Source organism: Alligator mississippiensis, chromosome 1, assembly GCF_030867095.1.
Source record: "Alligator mississippiensis isolate rAllMis1 chromosome 1, rAllMis1, whole genome shotgun sequence".
NCBI classification, from domain to species: domain Eukaryota; kingdom Metazoa; phylum Chordata; order Crocodylia; family Alligatoridae; genus Alligator; species Alligator mississippiensis.
This window is the reverse complement of record NC_081824.1, coordinates 446,308,323-446,333,728: the sequence shown is the minus strand read 5'-3', so window position 1 is coordinate 446,333,728 and position 25,406 is coordinate 446,308,323. Positions and strand designations below refer to the sequence as shown.

Genomic DNA, 25,406 nt, shown 5'->3' with positions numbered 1-25,406 from the left:
CCAGCTAGTGCCTCCTACCATAATAATAACTGAGCACAGGGCCTTTATTGTCTTCTTAAGTTACAAGGATATTTAATATAAAATAAAGATAATGTTAATCCACTGTACAAGCTGCAAACTTAAATGCAAAATGTTTAAGAAATGAAAAAGGGAAGCTTCTCTTAGCAATAATCCCACAATCCAAACCCTATCTGTTCAGGCCTCTACCAGTTGGAACGCTAATGGAAATGTGCATGTTCCTAATGTGTGCATGCTAGTGTTACCACAAGAACCATGAAATTGTCTTATATTTATTTTTTTATTGTTACACACATTTTATTTTCAGTAGTAATCAATTTAATTAAAATATGACCACAAAAATATAGAAAGCATTTTAAAAGCATTATAAATCCCCTCATCTAGAGAAAGTAACACAACTTATCTATTTCAGACAATGTTTAAGCCTCTGTGAGAATCCTCCTTTGCCGCAGAGATAAAGTGGGCAGGAAGCTGCCCCAAGCAAAACTGTAATGCCCATCGATTCATAGATGTTAGGGTCGGAAGGGACCTCAATAGATCGAGTCTGACCCCCTGCATAGGCAGGAAAGAGTGCTGGGTTTAGATGACCCCATATTACACCCCTTGGAGAAAATGCACATGGGACTCTGAAATACCACTTCTGTAAAGTCACCTATCCACCCAGTTCCCACTAGGTCCCTCTCTTCCAAATAGCAACATTTCACTAGGGAAACTTACCCATTTAAGTGCATCTCCAACAGGGAATTTCTGATTCTAGGCTTTTTTCCAAACTGGACAAAGCCCTCTCTTATCTCCATCACCACTAAACCAGTTAGTTTCAATCAGGGTGCCACAGCACTCTGGGATGCCTTGAAATCTCTATGCAGTGTTAGTGCTCAGGTGTGCAAATGATTCCCACGATAAACAGAGATTTCAAACAGGAATTCATGGTGTTAAAAACACTCTGATCTGCTGTGGCCTGAGTTCTTTGCAACAGAATTATTTTTTGGTGGTCAAAAAATTAGTGAAACTAAGAGCTGGCTTTTTCCAAGGGGTGCCTTGAGTCTAAAAAGATTGAGACTCACTGGCTTAAAGACTGCTGTATGAAGAAAAATATGTGTCACTACTCTGTGGGCCTATAGCAAGGAATGCTTAGGCTACTGCAGCTACAATGCCTAGTTTTGCTTATCCTTGGTTAGAGCCAAATTCCAAAGCAACACGCATTTGGAATTTGCAGGTCTGAAGGTCAGTGAGAATTTAAGATAGCATAATCTAGATGCTGAGGAGTCAGAAAAAGTGTGTAAATTACACTAAAGTTTGCCTCTGAATTTTACCCACCAGCTGTCAGTCTTCCTCTGGGCAGGTATATTTTGGAATCAGCATTAAGTACACCTGATCTTTCCATACAGTTCTGTCACCACACCAAAAGTAATTTTGTTTTTTTGCTTCAATAGGACAGAGTCTTCCTCAATTGTAAATTTCACAAAGGAAAGACTTTTAAAAGTTATTCTCTTTTAGTCTGTGGGAGAAAAATATACATGTATACAAAAATAGGTTCAAAGCAATCATTACAGCCATTATGTAATTTTTATCCAATAGCAGACATATACCTAAAAGAGGAAAGTTCACTCATTCTGCATTAAATACACATTTTTGTGCAATTAAAAAAGGTAAAAAGTGCAAAGCATATTCATTTTTACTGAAAATGCCCCACTTGTATACAAAGCTTAAATGAGTATGCGTACTAGATACCCTTCATTATGGGACAAACACCCCCATCTGTTTCAAAGCCATGTGTCACAAGACTAATGCTACACTAGAAAAAATGCTGCCATTTTATCTCAAAAAATGAAAGTGTAGCATGGTTCACAGGTGGTGCTCTCAGAGTAGAAGAAATGGGTTTGGTGTCCTCAAAGGTGACATGCTCAAGGCCAAATCCAGTAGGCCTGATCCAGTTAGTGAGTGAGTGTCTTTTCATTGATTTTTATGGACCCTGAGAACAGTGAAAAATGAAACTGCAAAAAGAGTTAACTTGCAGATTTGCCAAGCAGGATCAGACGTCGTGACAGTGTGGAGTGCCTGGAATCTAGGCACTTGCCACAGGTTCTCTGGGAAAGTCACTGTAATGTACAGGTAGAGAAGACACACATTTTACATTGATAACTTGTACAAAAGGATTTTATATAAACTGAGAATTCAGGTACATGGAGAAGATGGTATCCTTGACTAGAACCCCATTAACCTTCTAATGTGTTGGCTTCATGTCTTTAATTTTCTGGTGGGGAATTACGTTACTGGTATAACAGAACATGATTAACTTCATCAGCCATCAGGTCACCAATTTTCCCAGGTGATAGGCATGCATAAGTATAGCACAATAGACAGACAGTTCAAAATGTTTCTTTCAATCCAGATTCAAATAGAAGAGCAACTTTTAGCCTTCTCTTGCGCACCCATACTCTTCACTCCCAAATTCCAAAGTCTGATTCATTAAATATACCTCAAATGGGCCAAGCACTACAGACCACTCAGCCTTTCCCAGCTCCTGGAAGAGGCAAAAAGAGAAGAATTGCAGCTGGGTTTCATGAAGCTTAGAGAGCTAGTAGGCATGAGACACAGTAGCCTTTGTACATACTCCTACCAAAGTCAGCCCTCTCAGATTTCTGTTACTGGATAAGCCTTGAGGAATTATTCACTCACCTTTACCCACCACACACATACACCCCACCTCATCTGTGTAATACAGAAGCAAAAGCACTCTTTCCTCTGTTTCTCTCACTGTAACCACATTAATGGCTCAATTAACATAAATATACAGAAATGTGATAAGAAGATATGATCTCAATTATGCAGAGATAAATATGTACTTCTCCAGAAAGTCTCTCTCTCATGCACAGCACTGCAATAGACTCTACAATGCAGTAACGCAGAAATGTTTTCTTTCACAAGGGCATAGGTTCTTCAGACGGGTTGCAAGTACAAAAGGAAGTTCAATCAACCTATGCACAGAGTGTGACTGAGTTTGCAAAATGTTATGCAAGTTAAGTCAACACGGAGAATTAGAGATAAAAAGAAAATGTAGCAAATTCCTTTATATCTTCAGCAATTTACTGGAACAGCTACATTTAAAATATAAAACTACAGAGAAAATGCTTGAAGATCACATGGAGATATTTTATGCTCATGGCCATTTACAAACCCTCTTTCAAAATGAGATGTATGGATTCTCAGTCTATTTTCTCGTCTTGGAATAAGTCTGCAGCATCCATATAGCTTTCAAATTTGTTATATTCCTGTATGAAAACAACGATTGTATAAATGTTATCAAAGAACAGCTGAATAACAAATCCATACTGCTTTGTTTACTCTGTTTCATTCACAAACAAGTGGCAGGAGTGATTCAGGATATTAAAAAGAAAGCTTCAAAAGCTTACTTAGCAAGTCTGGTTTCACTCATACTAAGGGAGACAGTATTTCAGAACAGAAAACAGCTCCCTGAATTAGAGATGCTGGACTAAAGGCAGTAAGATATTTAACAAGTGGAGTTAAGATTAATACACACAGAAAGCAAGACAGAAGACAAGGTAAAGGTGGCACCTTGTAGACTAACTGAATCAGAGAGGTATACGTTTTCATGAACCACAGCATCTCTTTGGTTCAGTTGGTCTATAAGGTGCACCACTACCTTGTCTTCTGTCTGACTTCAGACCAACGTGTATATTACCTCTCTCTGCCCACAGGAAGCAAGTTTGTTTTGCAAGTCATATTCGCTTTCAAGAAGGGAACTGCTTTTTATAGAAGGTGACTGCATTTCTTGCATGGTTGAAGATATTTTTTTTTACCTTCCATGTACTTTAGTAGCCCACCAAATTGATGTGTTTTTTTTACCTCCATTGATGGAAACCTCCCCAACTTGCTCACATATCCCATCATACCTTTTGAATCCAGCCACTTTCTTCCAGCTGACTGAAAAGCCTTTCCACTGTATCTTTGACTGATTCATCCCCAACATCCTCCAGCTCTGTTTTAGAACAGCAGAGCAGATACAACTTGTATTTAAAGTGTTTGAGTTTATGATAAACCCGTGTACGATTTGCACACACCACACCAACCTTCAAAACCTGAATTAAGAGGAATACATTTGATTAGCTGAGACAATTAATGCACATAGAACAATGATCATCTTGGTGATTTAGAGCATGGCTACATCAGTTTAGCATATCTGTGAAATAATGAACTAATAATATGTATCTAAATGGAATAAACAGTATACCTGCTGTCTCCCTTGCACCCCAGTTTAGCAGGTACAATGGCTAGTCATTTAATGCAACTGTAGCTCCAGCAGGCCATTTGCTCAAGATCTTCTGTGACCAACCATAAAACAGAGGCGAAACACTACTACTTGATCTATCCAAGCAGTTTTATTACAAAATCCATTCACAGCTCATATGGATGGTTTTAGCTTTAAGAGAACTTATTAGATCCCTTTTGGTTTACCTTTATTATCTGAGATACTTACTTCAGCATTAATGCAGCTGAAGTGATAAGAAATTAAATGAATGTATTAAAAATACAAGCAGAAAATTCCTTAATTATATAACTTGGAAAAAGCTGAACCATTGTCATAGTAACAACACACAACTGCTTTTGACATTAAGAAAATACCAAAAAACAGGATCTTTACGGATACAAACTCCACCATATCTATTTCTATGAATAAAGCCTGTAGAAAACTTTGTTAAAGTACTAGTTTTCAGTAAACAAAAAAATAAGTGTGTGTGTATACATCTATCTATAATAATAATAATAGACTTATGGTCTGTCCAGAGCACCATGATTGGTTGTCTTAGCAACTGGTCACAATGCTTACTGAAACAACCAATCACAGTGCTCCAGACAGATGGAATAAGCATCTTATTATAGAACCCAAGGCATTTCAAACATATGCAGGCAAGTCAGAGCTAGAACGAAGCTACGGGGCCCCCTGCTGTGGAGCAGGCAGGATCTGCCCGGGGGGAAGGGGGGGGGGGGGAAGGGGAGTGGCGAGGGGACCAGTACTCCTCCTGCCCCCCCCAAGCCTGCCTGCCTCTCCTGTGGCCACAGGTTGGGCTGCCAGTGGACCCCAAGCTGTGGGGGGCTCCAGTGCTTCCCTCCGTGGGGGTGATGCCCCAGGGGACTGCCCGGGTGGGGTGCCACTGGGGCACCATTGTCACGGAGGAAGCACCAGGGCCCCCTGCAGCTTAGGGGCTGTGTGACCTGCTGGCAGCTTCCTCCCCTGCTGTGGGAGATGCAGGCAGGCTCTGAAAGAAAAAACAAATACAAACACAAACCATCAGGCCCTTTGATGCCCCCTGCTGCTTGACAGAGCCTGCCTGTGCAACCACTAGGTTGGGCAGGGCGGAGGAGGCCTGGTGCTTCCCTTCGCGGTGGCGGTGTCCCCCAGGGACACCTGGGCAGGGTACTAGATGCATAGGTGCAGCCCCAGCTCTCAGGCAGCCCCCACTGGGTCCAACAGGGTGCTGGAAGCCCAGGTGTGATCAGGGAAGCTTGGGCTTGGCGGGTTTCCAGCACCCTGTACACCGTCCGTCCCTACTGCCTTCTCTCTGCCTGGGACCGCCTGAGAACAGGCTGGCTATGCTGGCAGCCAGAGAAGGCAGCAGGAATGGTGCACAGGGTACTGGAAGTCTGCCAAGTCCAAGCTTCCCCAAACATACCCAGGCATCCAGCACCTTGTGCACTGTCCCCTTCTCCAGATAGGGCTCTTATACAGTTGAGAAATATTGCTGTAATTTATTATAGATGCATGCGATGTGTTTGTTTGCCATGTAAAAAAGTCATTTAAATTGAAATACGCTCCCAAACATGTACACTGTTACACTACTTAATCGTAACGTGCTGCCGAACGTTTATACCGTTATGCAATTAAATTGTTAAAAAGAGCAATTAAATCACTAAAAGGGGAAATTTCCTCGTGTATAAGAGCTCCTAGTCACATGTACAAGGGCCCTCTTATTCTATGACTGTAAACAAGTCAAGGTCAGACTGTTGACAAAAAATATATGTATATTCCTAAGCCCGTGTTTACACATGGACAGTTTCATGTAGTCTTTTGGGGGTTTTTTGAGGGCGAGAAGTTTTGATTCTGTTAAAGTATTTGGTCAAAGGATTAGTAAAAATTCTGTATTTAAAGAAATACTTTTGCAATAAAAACTTAAATCACAAAGGTTTTGCGGGTTTCAGCTAGTACAAAAATAATACAATCGTTCCATTTAAGAGACTTATCTGTCTAATTTATAGGAATATTTACAGCTAAGAAAACATGCCTGTACATATGTGGATGTTATCTTTAGTCATATTAAACATGGACAAGTATAATGATACATAGTAAGTAATTAGTGTAGATACCCAATATAAAGCTGGTATATGAAGAATGATTACATTCAGGTAGAAGTATACTGTAATTCAGAACAAGGGAAATGCAACAGGATAACTTTATGCACAAATGAACAAAGAGAAGCTATGGTAAGAGCAGATATTCACATGCGTTTGCATATACTATATAATCTGCAGAAGGGAGCTTTGTGCCATCTCAATACTTTGGGCAGGTATTTTGCATCATTATGGGCATGTCTATGCATGCATTTAAGCATGACTAAATTTAAAGTGCATTAAGTGATTTTTGGCAGGCATCTACATGCGCAGGGACTTGGCACCAACATTACTGCCAAGTCCCTGCACATGTAAACACCTGCCAAAAAAATAAATCACTTAATGAACTTTAAATTTGACTAAAGTATTTTGACTAACGCTAGTGCCAAGTCCCTGCAGCCCTGCCATGGGCCCCTAGTGCCTGGGCACACCTGGCACTCAAGTTAGTGTCTACATGTGCATTAATGTGCTTTAACTAATCATGCTTCAGTTTGATACATACATTTGCAGGTATCAAATTCAGGCGCAATTAGCCTGATTTCACCTTTTTTTATGCACATTATGGGTGCGCATGTGTAGTCATGCACCTGTAATGCACATTAAAATTAGGCTAATACTCATTAACACATCTCGCACTAATGATGCACCCAATGGGCACAAAGAAGGAGAAAGATCCATCCCCTTTGTGTGTCCCAGATACATAAGCATAACTCCAGCCTATAGACAGGAATAAGGCCTATGAAACACAAGTGCTGCACATGGCTGAAATCTATGGTGGATTTCAATGCACTAACCCACCAGCACTTCTGCACAAGATCTAGTCAACTCTGGCTTTATGCAGGAGAACTGGATTACACCTTATGGTATGCAACTAGGAGACTGACATCTTTCCAATACATTCAGGTATCCAATTGTGTTAGACTGAGGTCATTTTTGCATAACAAGCAGCTAAGAGGCAAAGAGCCAGTACTCTTCCAGTCAGACAGTTTAATTCAAGGTAGGATTCATTTATTATTTTTAATTGCATGCATTTCATTTTACCACTTTATAAATTACAAGTTTTTCTTTTTTAAGCCAAAATGTAGTGATGCATTTCATTGCTCCAATTGTTAATCTTCCAAGTATTCTTTTAGAGCATAAGCAGCCTAAGTTTTAATCAGTCAATATCCTGACTCTCCTGTGAGCTTTCTGCATGCATGACCAAACGTTTGCATATGTAAGCAGTCCCAAAAGACATATGACCTACTTGTCCACATCCTCAACAGCACAACTTGGTATTAGCTGTGTTTACTTTGTTGGTAATTACTGGAATGCAGAAATATGGGAGTAGTTTCAGAGACAATTTATGTGATTCATGTAATCAACCATGTGGACCAGAACCTCAGCTGCTGGAAAGGAGCACAGCTTCTCTGAAGTTAATGGATAGCACCAATTTAAAAAGAACTTTGGATCTGGCCTATTATAAAGCTGCATCACATAAGATTAAATAAATCAAGTTACACAGGCGTGAGGTCCAGAACTTGGTATGGCTGCCATTCTGTAACTTATTCAATGTGAACAAATTTGCTGTACTTGCATAAAGCTCTGCTGTCTGCCCATACACAAAACAAAACTGCAGGAAGCTATGTTGAGTCCTCGTGGTACTACTGGAGAATAAGACTTGAAACATTTGTAAAAGTTTAAAATCCTGAATCAGTCTTTAGAGGAAGAATGCTAAAAGCGCAGCATCAGAAACCTCAAGGAATCCAGCATCACTCAATTCCCCTTTCAAAATGCCCCACAAAACCGAAAACCAGATTCTGGACTTTTGCGGAGCCATTCAGCATGCACTAAATAGCCCTGTTTTCCCTGCCCACCTTGCTATTTGGGTATTCTGCACATTATTTTCTAACAAGTTGAAACTCCTCTACTCTTAAATTCTACCACAATGTATGCCTGAAATTGTATCAAAACAGTTTTTTTTTTTTTTAAAGAAAGATTTTGTAAAAGCAGTATTTCTGTAGAATTCAGTATGGGAAATGTTCCAGATATTGTATTTATTCTAATTTTAATTGCTGAGATCTTGCTAGGCCTGAACACAAAAGACTGACACTAGCGTAATTTACAGAAAAAAGTGAGTAAAGTTAAGAGTTTTTAGTCTCCTGCTGTCCTCCCCTCTTAGGTGTTCTTAAATAACTGAAAAAGCAACCCAAACTATGCATTTCCATCTACTGCATTCACTAAGCTGTGATGGCTCTTTTAATTCAATATTTTTCTGAAGTGTTTGATTAGCACAAGTCTGGGCTGTAGCAGTTGAGCCAAGTGCTATAGGAGTAAAGAACAGACACTGCAGTCAATGGGCCGCAGATAGACCCTCCAGCACTATACATGTTAACAGCTTCTACCGCTGGCTGAGTTACTAGCCACCACAGGAACAAGCAGTGAATATGAACAGCTTCCAGCAAGTCACTGTTTCTACTATCCTCTTGTGGGCAACGAACCTGCTGTGCCAATTTCTTTTTGTGATAGAAACCCACACTTCTACTTGTGTCTAGAGAGAGGTCTCAGAGTCCCTTAAGCAAGTGGTAACCTCAGAAGATTACTCTGCTGAATACATTATCTGTTCTAGAGATCTCCACAGTAGCTTAGTCCTTTGTGAAGGTGTGAATCGCACTAGAATCCTTGCAGGAGCACAGTCTAATCGTATCTGAAAATAAGTTGTATCCTTCAAAGACAAAATCTATTGCTATTTGTATCATGCTAGGAATGTCCAGTGTGAAGCCATAAAGATCACTTCAGAGAAAAGCATGCCATATCCACATCATGAAAAATCACCTGCAGAAATGTTCTTGATACTAAGAAGCTTTCTGCACGTGTTCAATTCCAATTCTTCATTTCTAAAGGAAGATTTTCTTAAGAATTGCCAGTAAAAAGAAAAAGCTCAATGCCAAGCATGCCTTTCTAATAAATTGATTCACTTTGCCTGCCTTTGTGTTGACTTTGTCTCACTTTTTGTAGAAAGACCTAAATAAGTTCAGCAATGGATGTGAGAAAAATGTCACTCAGGGACTTGCTGATTTCACTATAAATTGTTGGGGTCTACCTATGCATTTTTACAAAGTCTAGGAAAGCTTTATTATAAATAGGCAAAGCCACTCTGTCTGAAATGGCCTGACATAGAATCATCATAGAATCATAGAAGCAGGGTCAGAAGGGACCTTGTAGATCTTCAAATCCAACCCCCTGCCTGGGCAGGAGGAAAACTGGGCTCAAATGACTCTAGCCAGGTAGGCATCAAGCCTCTTCTCAAAGACCCCCAGGGTAGGAGCTAGCACCACTTCCCTTGGAAGTTGGTTCCAGATCCTAGCCACCCTGACTGTGAAGCAGTTCTTACGGATGTCTACTCTAAACCTACTCTCCAACAACTTGTGGCCATTATTCCTTGTTATCCCGGGGGGCGCTAGGGGAAACAAGGTCTCTCCCAAACCCTTCTGGTCCCCCCTGGTGAGTTTATAGACAGTCACAAGGTCCCCCCTCAGCCTTCTCTTGTGAAGGCTGAACAGGTTCAGGTCCCATAGCCTCTCATTGCAGGGTCTGCCCTGCTGTCCCCGGATCATGTGGGTGGCCTTCCTCTGGACCCTCTCAATGTTGTTCACATCCCTCTTGAAGTGGGGCGCCCAGAACTGGACACAGTACTTCAGCTGTGGCCTGACCAGTGTCGCGTAGAGGGGGAGGATCACCTCTTTGGACCTATTTAAGATGCACGATAAGGTCTGGTTAGCCCTGCCGACCATGACCTTGCATTGTCGGCCCATGTTCATCTTGGAGTCAATGATGACTCCAAGATCGCTTTCTGCCTCTGTGCTCTCAAGAAGGGAGTTTCCCATCTTATATGTGTGCTGCTGGATACTACTGCCCAAGTGCAGCACCATGCACTTGTCCGTATTGAAAAGCACCCTGTTTTTATTAGCCCACCCCTGCAACCTATCCAGGTCTTGCTGCAGTCCTTCCCTCCCTACTAGCATGCCTACCTCTCCCCAAATTTTGGTATCATGTTGACAGGAATGGACAGTAAGACCATATAAATTCTGACCCACCTCAATTCAGACTCCTAATGTTATGGCCACTCTATACCAGTTCCCCAAAAGCCTCCAAAGTAATCAAGCGTAGAAGATGTTGATTTCATCTTACAACTTCACAGCCATGCTACTGCCGTCTAGGCTCCCTCAGATCATCATTAAAAAGGACTAGAATAAGAGACTCTGCCAAGTGGATCAACAATGCATCTTCTTGGGCAAAGAAGATACAGTGATCTTAGCCTACAATAAGGTACAGTAGAGGAATAAAATGTACCCCAAAATACTCTAACTGGAACATGGTGATTATCTATAAATTAACTGGAGCCAATGAGTCTGGGCTCAAACACAAAAAATCCTTAGATCTAGATCTACAGTCATGTTGATTCTCTGTGGCTATACAGTAACAGAATGTCAATGTCCCGAGGCTTATGATCTAGAAGGGAAATATCCCTGTTAGAATCTTAATCCAAAAGAGAAATATGAAGTATATTCAAGTCACGATGATGTAATATCAGCAGATACAATAGCTGCAGAATGGATGGTATATGAGACTGAAGTGGATAGACCTGCCACTTGTATCAATGATACCACTGAAGCCTGCATCACTACCGAGTTAGGACCGTCATGGAAGCAGAATCAAAGCTGGAACTGAAGGCAGAGGAAAGGCTAGTCTCCTCTAGAGTAATGCAGATTCTGGCACTGATTGCCAGTATATGCCTAGTTTCTACCTAAATATCTGGTGTGGCCAGAAGCAAACAGCAAAGTAGTAGCTGACCCCCTAATCGGTATTACAATAAGCAGAGTCCAAAGGTCCATTTTGTACCACTCTCAACAACCAGAACCAACAGTATCAAACTGGTTCAGTTCAGGTCAGACAGTACCAGGGAACTTTGAAGCCAACATCATCTGCCCAGAGAATCCATTGCAGGTAGACAAAGAAGGCCCAAAAGTCTTAGAAGACAGTCCAAGAGAAGGTAAATATCTTTTCTCAGAACGTAACTTGGCACAAAACAAACACACCAACCTCTCCCCCTTCAGGATGGCAGAAGGAGCTGATAAAGTGGGTCTAGGCAAAGTCCAACCTGTTGGCTCCTCAATGTCCAGAGCTAGAGAAATCTGTGCGCCTAGCTTCTATCAAATATAATGACATGTACCTCCAGGCATTGCTGGACACCGTTCTTTAAAGGCTAATCTTATCTCAGGCTGCATTTCATATTCACACGTCCATCTTCAAGGGCAATGTCTGCAGGCAATGGGCATAAAAACCTCATAAGAACAACAGTGTTTGAAGGCTGGGTCTTTCTGCACTACATTAAAGCATCTGAAGGAAGCCATCAAGAATTCAATTCTTTCCCGTGAGAACAAAAAACAACCTGAAAAACAAACCTAAACAAAATGTACTGACTGTTTACACATAAAATAACTAATGGCTTGTAGAGAAGACTATGAGTGTAAGGGCTTCCCCCATATTGCCTTAGGAGCAACACAGACCTGGAGAGAAAGCCATAGGGGGATAAGGTGGCTTCACTCCCTTTCAACTTCAAGCCTGTGGAGAGGTAGGGTCTATGTACCACTCTTGTAGGGACTACTTTCAAAAGGCTCCAACTTTGGTACATGAGGGACACACCCACACAAGCTGTGGACAGACTAATATTTCAAGGCCTCTGAAACATTTCAAAAGGCTAGTGTACAACTATATATGCAGGATAAAGGGTTATGAAACAGGACACAGATGTACCTGGAGGTGCATTCTCACACATACAACACACACCTTGTTTTGAAAGGCAGAATGAAGGGGAAAAAATTCTAGTTATAATGCACAGAGCAGGGGCAAGCCCTAATCTACAGCTGACTTACCCTCCCTTTCCTGATTAACTAAAGCTGAAACCCTAGCTGTTGCTAATGACTGATTTCCATGGATGGATCTATGATTCTGAAAACAGCTAATCTCCAAGGCTGTGAAATTAGGAGTGTACCGATAAAAATCTTCTTGGCCAATACTGATGGCCAACTATTATCCATCCATATCAGCTGATACCGATCTGATAGCTGATTTACAGGAATGCAGCCTGGCAGCTTGGAGAGGAGCATCTGGCTGGTAAGTCTGAGGGAGGAAGTGGAGGGGAGCGGGGGATGCCCCCACAGTGGTGAGGAAGGGACCAGGGGCTGACCAGCCAGGTTAGTAAATGCAACCCTGGGACCAGGACGGGCCCATGGGGGGGGGGGGGGGGGGCCACGGGAGGGTGGATCCCCACTGCTACATGAACCCCTGGGGGAGCCACTGGATGTATCTGCCCCCTCCAGATTTGTGCATGGGGTGAAAGCAGGCTGCCCACTGTGGGCTTGGGGCCAGGGGCTGCACTGGCCTCTTCCCAGCAGAGGCAGCGCTGGGAGGGATGGCTACAAGTAATTTTGGGGTGGCCATAGCCCACCCCATAGCCCGCCCCCCCCCCCCCCCCCCCAGCACTGCTGCCACCCACCTAAAGTGCACCCTGACCCAGCCCCCTACCAGGAAGAGGCCAGCATAGCTCCTGGCCTTGAACCCACAGCAGGCAGCATGCCGCTGTCCCACACACAAATCCAGGGAACACATGCCCCTCATACCTCCCCCAGGGGTGCATGCAGCAGCAGGGAGCCACCCGCCCCCCTCCAGACAAACCACCCGTGGATCCATCCCACTCCTGGGGTCCCATTCACTGCCTTGGCTGGACAGCCCCTGCCCCACTCCCTCTTTCACTGTAGGCACCTCAGTCTGCTCCCCCTCTCAAAGATTTACTGGCTAGATGCTGCTCTCCAAGCTGCCAAGCTGCATTCTTGGCTACCTGCATGCTGCGGCTAAGTATGCTCACGTGGCATTTATTGATGACATTATCAGCCAAAAAAAAGCCGATGGCTAGTAATGTTAATTTTCTTGTTATCAGTGCTGATCTGATATGCCACTGATATATCAGTGCAACTCTATGTGAAATAAATAAAGCCAACTTGCTAAATGGGTATTTTGCGTCGGTTTTGTACCAGTTCCAAGGGACGCGCCTGCCCATTACGGGATGGGAAGGCCTGGGTGAGGGAGATCCCTTACCCTCCATCAATGCTGACCTTGTGAAGGAACACCTTGAGAGGCTGGATACTTTCAAGTTGGCCGGCCCCGACAGTTTACACCCCAGGGTACTCAAGGAGCCGGTAAGCATCACAGCCCAGTCCCTGGCCCGGATCTTTGAGAACTCCTGGCGCTCTGGTGAAGTGCCCAAAGATTGGAAGAAGGCCAACGTGCTGCCTATCTTCAAGAAAGGGAGAAAAGTGGATCTGGCAAACTACAAGCCCATCAGCCTGACCTCTATCTCGGAGAAGATACTAGAAAAGATTATCAAAGAAACCATTCTCAACAGACTGGCCGACGGCAACATCCTAAGGGACAGCCAGCACGGGTTTGTTGAGAGTAGGTCTTGCTTGACCAATCTTAGTTCCTTTTACGACCAGGTGATCTATCACCTGGACAAGGGAGAGGAGATTGATGTCATATATCTTGACTTCAAAAAAGCTTTCGATCTGGTATCCCATGAGCACCTCTTAGCAAAACTGGCCAACTGCGCCCTTGGCTTCACCACGATCCACTGGCTGGGGGATTGGCTCTGTGGTCGGCCCCAGAGGGTGGTGGTTGATGGAAGTCAATCGTTGTGGTGTGCTGTGACCAGTGGGGTCCCTCAAGGCTCTGTTCTTCGGCCTATACTATTCAACATCTTTATTAATGATGTGGACTTTGGTATCAGAAGCGGACTGGCCAAGTTCTCCGATGACACCAAACTTTCGAGTAAAGCATCTGCACCTGAGGACAGGAGGGTGATCCAGGCTGACCTTGACAGGCTCAGGAAATGGGCGGATGAGAACCTGATGGTGTTTAACACTGAAAAATGCAAGGTTCTCCTCCTTGGGAAGAAAAACCCGCAGTATGCTTATAGGCTCGGCAGTGCTACACTGGTTAGCACTACAGATGAAAGGGACTTGGGGGTCATGATTGACCACAATATGAACATGCGCCTTCAATGTGATGCTGCAGCTAGTAAAGCGAGCAACACGCTAGCTTGCATCCATAGATACTTCTTAAGCAAATCCCAGGACGTCATTCTTCCGTTGTACTTGGCCTTCGTGAGGCCGCAGCTGGAATACTGCGTCCAGTTTTGGGCTCCACAATTCAAAAAGGACGTGGAGAAGCTTGAGAGTGCAGGAGAGCCATGTGCATGATCAAGTCAGGAAAACAGACCTTATGGTGAGAGGCTGAGAGCTCTTGCACTCTTCAGCCTGAAGAAGTGCAGGCTCAGGGGTGATCTGGTAGCTGCCTATAAATTCATCAGGTGTGCTCACCAGGATCTGGGGGAACGTCTGCTCACCAGAATGCACCAAGGGATGACAAGGCTGAACAGTCACAAACTCCTCCATGACCGTTTCAGGCTGGACATAAGGAAGAACTTCTTTACTGTCTGAGCCCTCAAGGTCTGGAATAGACTGCTGACGGAGGTGGTTCAAGCACCTACTTCGAACACCTTCGAGAGACATTTGGATGTTTATTTTGCTGGAATACTATGACCCCCTGCTGACTTCCTGCCCATGGGACAGGGGGCTGGACTTACAGATCTTCCAAGGTCCCTTCTAGCCCTAATGTCTATGAAATCTATGAAATAGAAGGAAAGAGACTAGAAGCAACTAGCAGGCAGAAAAATTGTCCTAAGACAGTTTAGCTTGAACAGTGGAACATCAAAACCATTACACAGAAGATGTGACTGAACATCTCTAGAGTGAAGAGCAATAAACTATTAAGAGCAACCAGGTCCCTTCGTTGCCTGTATAGTAATGCAATAGTGGCTGCACTCAGGAGGAGGAATCAAAGCAGGGTTCTTCTACCCTGGTCAGAAAAAGCAGCTTCCTCACTTAATATGTACACTCCTTTTGGAGATCTAGTTTGAGGAAAGAGTGCACATGTGTGCAAGAAAATATGAATTGGTTTGTCCAGCTTCATTTTGGAACATGTATAGAGTAGGGGCAGGCAATTATTTCAGCGGGAGGGCTGCTTAACAAGTTTTGGCGAGCTGTAGAGAGCCACAAGGGTAGCCCTACCCCTTGACAGGTGCCCCACCTCCTTGGTCATCATCTTGAAACTGGAAGGCCTGCCTCCTAACCCCTGATCCTTGCCACGGAAAGGCCCTCCCCTTGCCCCTAAAGTATTCCTTTGGCAAGGAGGTTTGCCATCTTGGAACCAGATGTTATTTTCTTTAAACAAAAAACCAAAAACAAAACAAAAAACAACAACCCCCAAACATCTACTACAACATACATTGATTTGATTTAAAAAAATATTTTTGTCCTGATTTATATGCGTTTGCATAGTGTACTTGGCGGTGATTGCATAATAGCTTAAAGTGAAGTTTTACTTTTGTATGTTGTGGGGGCGGGGAGGGGCTGTGTGTATGTTGAGGAGGGTGTGGGGGTGTAGGTGAACATATATGGCAGTGTAAGGGGGGTGTGAGTGTGGGACCCCCCTTACAAGCATGCCCCCCACACATCCCCCCTCCCTCATTGTGCACAGCCCCTGCTACCAGTAGCAGGTGGCAAGGCCTCGGGGTGCTCACAGCAGGTAGAGACCCCTGGTGGTGCACAGTCCCGGTGAGCCCCAGGACTGCATGTGGCCGGTCCACCAGCAGAGAGAAGGGTGGAGGCCAGCCTCACTCCACAGAGCCCCTGCCAGTGTGGGCCCCACTCTCCTGCTTGCCCACTGCCACTTCCCCACCACGTGTCACCACTGCCCTACATTACAGCCCACTCGCTGCTCCGGTAGTGCACGGTTCCCGGCTGGCAACCACGTGGTGCCAGAGCCAACCCAGCCTGGCTGGCATCCCGTGGTTCCAGGCTGCCTGGCCAGGTTTGCATGGTATAGCAGGACCTAGCCAGGAACCACCGGGCCGGGCTGGCTCTTGCTGCATCCTGTGGTCTTGGCCATGCAGCCAGGAACCAAGTGGTGTCAGCCGGGCTGGTTCCTGCTGCACTGGTGATATTCCCCACCACCCTACCACCACCCATTCTCATCTTGGATGGAGGGAGGGCAGGGTTACAGCCCCATGGTTGCCAGGCCAGAAGCCTCTGCTAGGCAGAAGCTTCTGGTTGGGGGTGGCCTTGCTGCTGCCACCTGCTCCTCCTGCCGCTAGCACCTGGTCAGCTTTTAGATACGCAGCCACCAGCAGATAATTATTTTCAAATTTTTAGAGGAGCCCCACAAGCTGGAACGATTGGTGTGGCAGGCTGGATCCAGCCCATGGGCTGTACTTTGCCTGGTATACAGGTAGGTCAGTCCCACAATGGGACCAACCTTCCCCCCCTTATAATGGCTATAAACATTCTATTTTTTGAACGTTTTAAACCCCATTATGTTTTGAAACACACACATACCACACCACACCCACACAAGCACTCAAAACATGACTTGCTTTCTCTTGCCCCAGACATTTCTTCCTTGAAAGTATTAAGAATTAAAGGGTGAATATTAGTTAGGGTAGAGTACATCTCAGTATCAACTCAACTGAAGCATACTGAGGCATGATACAGCAAAAAAAGTTACCCATGTACATCACGTATGTTGACAGGAGTACTGTTTTGTTTCATTTAGTCTAAAATGCAATATAAATTACTAGTTAACTGCTCAGAAGAATTTTTGTTACCTGTTTGTCATGTGACATGAAGTCATCTGTTTCCAAAGTCCTATTGCTGTACAGCTTTCCTGATAGCAACACATCAAACTTACAGTACCGATGCATTTCACAAGCCTGACAAGACATATTTACTGGATACTTCATGATTATACGGACGTTAGGATAACTATCCACTCGCTCCTGAAAGACATTTCACAGATAGTTGAAGAGCTGACCCTGAAAATACACAAGGAGGCCCACCTATGCAAGATGCTGAGTGCCCTCAACTCCCATGAATTCAGGGACTACACCCATATAGGACTAGATCTAAAGTCAACTCCCAAAATATAGAAAGAAAAAAAAAAAATATACTAGAATTACTGTATTTTCATTCTGGAACATGGATATATTTCAGTACTTTATTAAAATTTGGAGGCATTTCAATGACCAAGCCAGAAACCTATATACCTTATATCGTTCTTTCCAGCGGCTTCTAGAAATCAGGTTTTCAAGACGAGGCTGAATGAAGCGGTCATCCAAATAATGAAGTGAAGTTAACATATCTTGTGCATACCTCTTTTGTCTTGTTCCATCTGTTCAAAGAAAGAGTCACTGTAAGATATTCACTGATGATGAAACACATACAATATATGATCAAACTATGGAATCTTCAGAGGAACGATGGATCTTTACTTTGAAAAGCATATAGAGGTCATTATTTACTTATTGAAGAACAGTAATTTCAATGACTAAAAGTACTGTCAGTAAAGTCCGTGGTTAATGAAAGCCACTTCATTCGAGTGCAGCTGGCGTAAGGACTTACTAAAATTTGTGATATGTAATATTTAAATGTAACAAAATAGAAATAGAAAAGACTGTAAATGTGAATGGACTGCCCAGTAGTGATAATTCAATCTGATTTATCATGAAATAATTCATCATCACATAACACCAAAACATGCACTCTGCTAGCTCCCTTACATTTCTGTTTTCCTGATAAACTCTAAACAATCATCCAATGAACTAGAATCATACTGAATATTTATCTTAATCCTAATGAAAAAAATTCTGAAAATAAGGAGCTGCATATTAGTAATACTACAATGAATGTATAATTTCCCCAAAACATTTTAGAAATTGAGAAAAAAAAATCCAATATTAAACTTAAGAATTCAAATCTGCTAAAAAATGTACAGTCTTAAACCACCCAGACAAATTTAACTTTGCCCTGTGGTGACATCTTGCAATCACAATTACTGGATTTTAGTATCTGCACTCCCTGAATACATGGAAATGGATTTTTTTTAATAGTTTCTCCCCCACTTCCTGACCAAATGTGTCAATACAGACCTGAGGAAGGCTGGAGACCTACTGCTGTATATAAAGAAACCCACTATTATACCTAATTTACTTTAATTGCAACCTAATTTCCTTAGTATAATTTATGCACAACATTTCAATAAATGTAATTGTACTGGATGCTTAAGGAGCCTGTGTTAGTCCATTACTTCAATTATTAAGGACAAAAATAAATCTGACCCCTACTGCTAAACTAGCTCATTTTTAATTATTTTAACTCAAACTAATTAACAGATGTACTTGTAAGTCCTCAGAAAATCTATTCTGCTGAAACTCTGGAGAGAATGCTATGATGAATACAGAATAAAGATGACAAATTCTATTTAGTGCTAAACTTGACTAAACATTCACTAGGGAGCCAATAACAGCATCTTGCAGGAGATAAAACTATATAAAAAGAGGGAAACTTTTCTAGTCTATATATCTTTATAAAGAGTTCTAGGAAGCAGAGTATATTTACTATACTTGCTCCAACTTTGGGGGCTTCTCTAATCACAAACTATTAGGAAAACCTGAAGAGACTAGTATTGGCCTCAGAAAAAGAATAAGGGCTTCAAGAACATACATTTCTGCTGCTAATTCAGTATTTTAAATCAGCATATGTATGTTTTCCACTTTGTCCTTGCTTCTTGACTGTACCAAATGTCCAACAACTATTAACTACTTTCCTGTCACTGCAATGGCAGGGTATTGGCAATGCCCTTATTTCCCCGGCTTTTTACCTGGTGGCATGTTATAGTTCACATGGTTTCACTGTTTTGAATACTGTTCCTTGTCATTATGGGTGAGGACACAATGTGGCGATTCCTTGCTTAATGACTGCCTGAAAAACGTAGGGGGCTAGACTCAATGGCCTATGAGGCCCTTTCTAGTCTCACATACCCTCAGCATCCCACTGACACTTTTCTGTACCTAGAATTAATGGTCTCCAAATTTATCCCTTCCCTAGTCCTAAGTTGCGTTTCACGTAAGTTTCTCCACGAGGTCCAAAGAAGTGCAAAAAGAGACTTGCCAGCTACAGCAAGCAAACATGCAATTTTTAGGCCAAGAATTTTCTGATTTGAAGCAAATCTAATAGAGACTTGGGAAGCGAACTTCATTTGGAAAACTCTGGGTACAGGCAAGTGCATTTTAGCCACTTTAACAGGGGAGGGGGAGCTACTGCTTTGCAGCATGCAGCAGGTATTACAATCTGTTAAGTCTGCATGATTCTGTAGCAAAGCCACCCTAGTTTTGACTCTGAACAAAGCAGGGTTAGAGTCGGAGCTGCTCTGCTATTCTTGTATTCCCATAGAATGGTGCAGATGTTTACAAATCCTAAATAATGTGTATCGTTTGATAGTGATAGTTGTTACATTTGTCTGTGTAGTCTCTCTCTCTCTTTAAGTTTAACCAAAATCCTCAGAAAAATCATACCCTGCATTTTTCAGGCAATCATTAACAAAATAAATTACCACGTCAGTGTCTTACCCACACTAACAAGGAACAACATTCAGAACAGTGAGACTATATAAACTATAACATGCCACAGGTAAAAGTCAGGGAAATAAGGGGATAACATGTGACTTGCAATGTTTTGGGAAGTTAACTAGTTTTTGTAGTGGAAGTCAGAGTATAGATTTGGAAAGGGGAAGGCTAGCTTCATTATAGACTTGCTATTGTTAACCAATAAAATTTGGATTTTTCATTAATTATACAAAGAACAACTCATATACAATTCTCAAAAATGCTTTTCAAACTTGAAAGAATTAGGCTCTTTCACTTATCTCAGATTATTCTTTGGGCAAATAAACCAAGTAGGAAGTCCCATAATAAAGTGGCAGATCTGGGGAGAGGAATCTAAATTAAGTCCCAGTCCTACACAGTCACCCCTGGAGACCACTTCTTCAAACACAGATACTCTTGTTGGGAGTATACCAATTTGAATTACTATTCTGTTTGATGTTATTTGCTTACCATACAATGAGCACAAAAATGTGTCATCAATTGCGTTGATGAGAAACGCCTTTACTACTCTTTGGAAATGCACGTAATGGTCGCAGCGGGAGACTGGGAAAATAAACGCAATCAGGTAAAGCACACTGGCGACAAAAATTCCATGAATATTACTTTTCATCTACCAACTTTGATAAAGTACAACCATAAGAAATAGTTTGAAAGTGGAACCTCCCAAAGTTATGAAACAGGAATGTCAATTGAAACAGTGCATTTTAGCCCAATGCATTTTAAAAACCTTTATCATACGAGCTATATACACACACTGTCCTTACTCACTGTGCTTACTTGCATGCTACAACTTCCTCTGCCCCCCTCTTCCCCCCCCCCCATCACCCCAAAAATTAGGGTGCATATCTTAAGTGGGGAAGTTTATTTTTCTTTTCTGAAGTAGAAGCCTGGACATGCTGTGCTCAAATGATGGCCAAAATGGCTCCATATTCTCTCTGACCCAGCAAACAGAAGAGGCTAAATCCAGTAATAACTCTCTCACAGCCATTAAGGAATTTTGAGTAGCTACTGGCTGAGCACTGTGGCTTATGCCTGAATCAGCAACTGAACTGGCTCATGGCAAACAAGCTGCAGCTTGCAGTAAGAAGCATCTTGAAGGGCTTGTATTGTGGAAACAATACTATTTATAGAAAATCTATATAAAGAACTATTTATAATAAAGAAGTAATAGTCTTACTACTGCCCTTTCAACAGTTCAGGGCCTAACTCTGTGGCTGTCTTGACATACTCTGGGTGAGACATCAAGAATTTTCTAGTATCTCCTATGAAGCCATGATTCCTGGACATTACATTCCCAACGGGACTTACTCCATGTCAATCATGACTCAGTGGTGGGCGTGTGGGAGAGGAAGAGGGAATGGCAGGGAAGAAAACTGCTCTTTTTTAGATGTGCTGCCTGCAAAAACAAGACGCATGTCTTTTTTCGGGGGGGGGGGGCCTTGTATTATGTGACAAAATGTGGTTTCCTACCAAGGCAATTCAACCTCTGGATTGTTTAACAGGATATGGCAACAATACAGAAAAATCAATGACAAAAATACCTTCTATTCAGCTGAAACTATAGGAGGGGCCATAGGTAGTTAAAAAAACCATCAATTACCCAAAATACAACTAACCCAAAAAACAAAGTCTTGATGAATACCATAAAATTTTGGTAACAAGCAGTCTAGGCCTCTATTATGTATCAATACAATACTATTTGTATTATCAATTAGTATTTGGTAAAATACTGCACCCGTACATCATTAAAGATGTCCATATTTAAATGGAGGTAGCTTCCAATAGTTTGCATACTGCTGTAAGTTACACCAGTGTTTAGTTCAGACAGATTACCAGCTTTTCCACAGCACACTGGGTGTGTACACAGAAGTGCTCCGTGCACATTTTAAAAAGTGCTCTAAATAACAGTGCTGTATAGTATCGTAAAGTTACAGCGCTCTTAAATGTTTCAGAAGTTAAATGTTTGGCGGGGGCTTCTGAGCCTCCCTGCACTTTCCAGGGTAGGAAGAAGAGTGTGCTCTGCACTCTTCTCCACTAGTCAGAAGTTTGACCAGTATACAGAAATAATTTCAAGCGCTGCATGCTAAAGTGCTGTAAAAATACGCTTCAAAATTTAATGCCTCTTTTAACAGGGGATAATTTAAAGCACTGTACCCATTTTTGAAGTGCTGTAAAGCCACTTCTATTAAGTCACAGCAATAAAGCGTTTTAAATGGCGAAAAAGGCAACTTCTGTCCACACCTGTAAGTGCTGTTACACTGCCTCATCATAAAGTCGCACAGGAGGCAGTTGGTGCAAACACCTATTCGGGGATGAAACTAACTAGAGCTCAGGACATATGACCCTGTACACTAGGTAATTTACATCAATGTCTGCTCCATATTAACACGTGTGTTAAAGCATGTGACATCACGTGTCTGCACCTTGAACCAACTGAAAGAATGCAAATAAAGTATCTTTTCCATAACCACACTCTCCCCAATAAAATAAAAGTTATAAAATTACTGTATACTAGTTGTGGAAGCTAGAGTACTCCCATACTAAAGTTATGGCCTTTGAAAATATGAATTTAAGTTACTATATGCTTCACAGGCATGCTATTTTATATTTATATAAAAACAAAAGTTCTGATCAACACAAAATCATCACATGACAAGCAAAGTACTTCCACCAACTTCTAGCTTATTTTAAGCTTACGGCATGGTATGTAATACTCCACTAAGTGGCCTTTTAATGGAGCAAGATCTGTCTCTTGCAGCAGGTTCAGATTTTCATCATGTTCTGTAAATTCCTCTTCTTCATCATCATCAACTATAAAGTCTTTCATACTCTCGTCATCATCACTGCTTTCTGTTGGTGTGAGGGGTAACTTACAGAATGACTCCTCTATTTCCGCTTCATCACTAGACTCCTAAATAAAATTAAAATTATTTATAAAACAATCAAACACGCCATGCAAGATTTGTGGCCTTCAAGCTACACTAGGCATTCAAGTAAGAAGGAACAAAACACAACAAAAAAATGCCGGCAGACTAGCTAACATCTTTCTGAAAAAGTGAAAGAATACCTTCACCTGGAATTTATCTAGGTTGGTCTGCCTCAGTAATGTAGCTGGGGGGAAAAACTTGCCCTGCTATGCCTCTGTTCTACCTTGCCCCATCTGTACTGATTTACTTCGCTTCAGAGCTCCAAGCCATCTCAACAGGTAGCAGGTTTCACATACAAGGTTTAGCAGCCTTGCCCCACTGTCAGTCATTTTTTTTTTTTTTTTTTAAGAGAAAAGGAAAAGAGCAAGTATTTTGTGGAAGAATCCCATTAGTTACATAGGGATGCAAAATTCTACTACTACTTTGGTCAGTCGTTCGATTATGTCTGGAAATGGACAAAACCCCTCAATCCTGAGCAATGAAAACAAAATCAAGACCAAACCCCACAGGTGCCTGGTTGGAACGTGAAGATTGGCAGATTCGGTACTCTGAATTTTGACTTTGGGGAATTCCCAGTTCACCTCTCGAGTGAAAAAAACCCATGTAAACACTGTTAACCAAGATAAGATGCGTCCCACAAGGTAAAATAATCACCTCATAATATTCCCTGTCATCAGATGCCTGGATGGCATTCGGTTTTGACACTTGTTTCGGTTCTGTTAGCACTTTCTGGTCCTTACTAGGCAAGTTATCTTCTGCCGTAAGGGGGCTACAGGGGTGCTGCTGCTCTTGAGAGCTCTCTTCATCCATTATGCAGCTGCGCTTAGCAAACACTCTTCTAACAGGGATATCACTGTCATCACTCCCATCGCTGTCATACATTACCGACGTGCTTGACCGCCTGCGCTTTCCTGGAGCAATGGGTTCGTCCTCGGCATCCTCCGTAATAACTGTGTCATCAGGACTTTTCTCCTCGTGATCTGCAAGGCTACTCTTTTCAACTATGGCTCCATTTTTTTCAGCTTCCAACGGGGACGAAAACTCATCTTCCGGAGACGACAGCTCTTCTTCATCATCATCGTCGCTGTTAATCACTATAACGTTTCTTTTTGTCCGTCTCCAATCGACCCGTGTTTTGACTTCTGGTTCTTTTAGCCTCGAGTTCCTTCGCGTTTCGTATCGTCTGACCGGCGTTTTCGTCTCCATTGAGAAACGCCTGGAACACACGCAAAAACATGTGAGGTGACCGCAATGCATTCAAAAGCAGGCATTTTCATTTCAGTCTACCTATGGTTAACTTTACTACAAAGGACTCGCAGAAGGCAACACAAACATCACGAAGGCACTTAAAGCCGAGCGCCTAGCAATCATCTCACGACCGACAATTTGCAAGAAGACGGTAATTAGAATAAAATAATACGGAGTACGTGCACATGCCCCATCCCAACCTCGCACGACGCGGGAGCCCACGCAGGTGCGCGCCGCTTTGCTGCACGAGGCGGCGGAGACCCGCGAAGCCCCCGCGCCGCCCGCAGCCTCACCAGGCCGCGACCCCCCGCCCGTTGGGAACACCCCGCCCGCCCCGGGAGATTCTGAACTGCCGCTCGCAAGGAAGAAGTCCCGCCTTCCGGAGCGTACCCGGCTGCGATTGGCCGGCTCCGCTGTCATTCCGCTCCTGGGCATGTTTCCGGAAGTGCGAGAGGCGGTGGGAAGGCGCCACGTGACCCATCGAGCCTTCTTGGGAAGGCGCGGTGGTGACGTCACGCCGCATGGCACGTTCTGTCTCTCCCTACAGGACTGCAAGTGGGGAAAAGGGATCCCCGGGGTGGGCAGCGCCCAGCCCTGCAAACTCTCCCTGCTGCTCCTTCCCCTGCTGGAGGGGCTGCAGCCCTGTGCCCCCAAAACTTCCCTGCTGAAAAGAGCAAAAGCCCAAGTCCTGGAGGTTTGTTCATATTTGACACCACCCCCCACCCCAACCCCCGCTGGGACGGAAATGGGAAAAACCCTAGCCCTGCCTCGGGGCCCATTGCACAGCTGTGCCCATTGCCCCACGTTGCATGCTCTAGATACCAACAGACTTTTCCCAGGTGCTGCTGCAAATCATTCTGCAGACCCTGGTGTGTCCTGGTCAAACTGGGCTTGATGCCCCATTGCTGTCACTGCTCTGCTCAGATCAGGCACAGTCTATGCTAATCCTAAATGCAGGATGATATTTAAAAAAACATGCTGGGACGGGGATGGGAGGACCCAAAAAGAGGTGTCTGGAAAAGCATGCTCAGCCCTGCCTCGCGGCCCGTTGCACAGCTGTGCCCGGCCCCGCATTGTGGGTGGCTGGCACGCTCTAGACACTGCCAGACCTTTCCTAGGCACTGCTGCAACCTCCCCATGTGGACCCTGGTGTGTCCTTGTCAAGCTAGGCTTGATGCCCTGTTGCTATCACTTCTTGGCTCAGATCA

At 43.3% G+C, this 25,406-nt stretch overlaps 1 protein-coding gene across 1 annotated transcript; it reads right to left on the bottom strand.

The window, feature by feature from the left end:
• Positions 1-279: 279 nt before the first annotated feature.
• CCDC82 (coiled-coil domain containing 82) lies at positions 280-24,518 on the bottom strand. Its single transcript, XM_014611338.3, has 8 exons — positions 24,399-24,518; positions 23,605-24,166; positions 22,721-22,934; positions 20,474-20,566; positions 17,627-17,751; positions 17,189-17,359; positions 3,933-4,118; positions 280-3,290 (listed from the first exon to the last, which is right to left on the bottom strand). The coding sequence occupies exons 2-8, from the start codon at positions 24,154-24,156 to the stop codon at positions 3,225-3,227; spliced, it is 1,407 nt and encodes a 468-aa protein (XP_014466824.1). The 5' UTR covers positions 24,157-24,166; positions 24,399-24,518; the 3' UTR covers positions 280-3,224.
• Between the last annotated feature and the right edge of the window lie 888 nt (positions 24,519-25,406).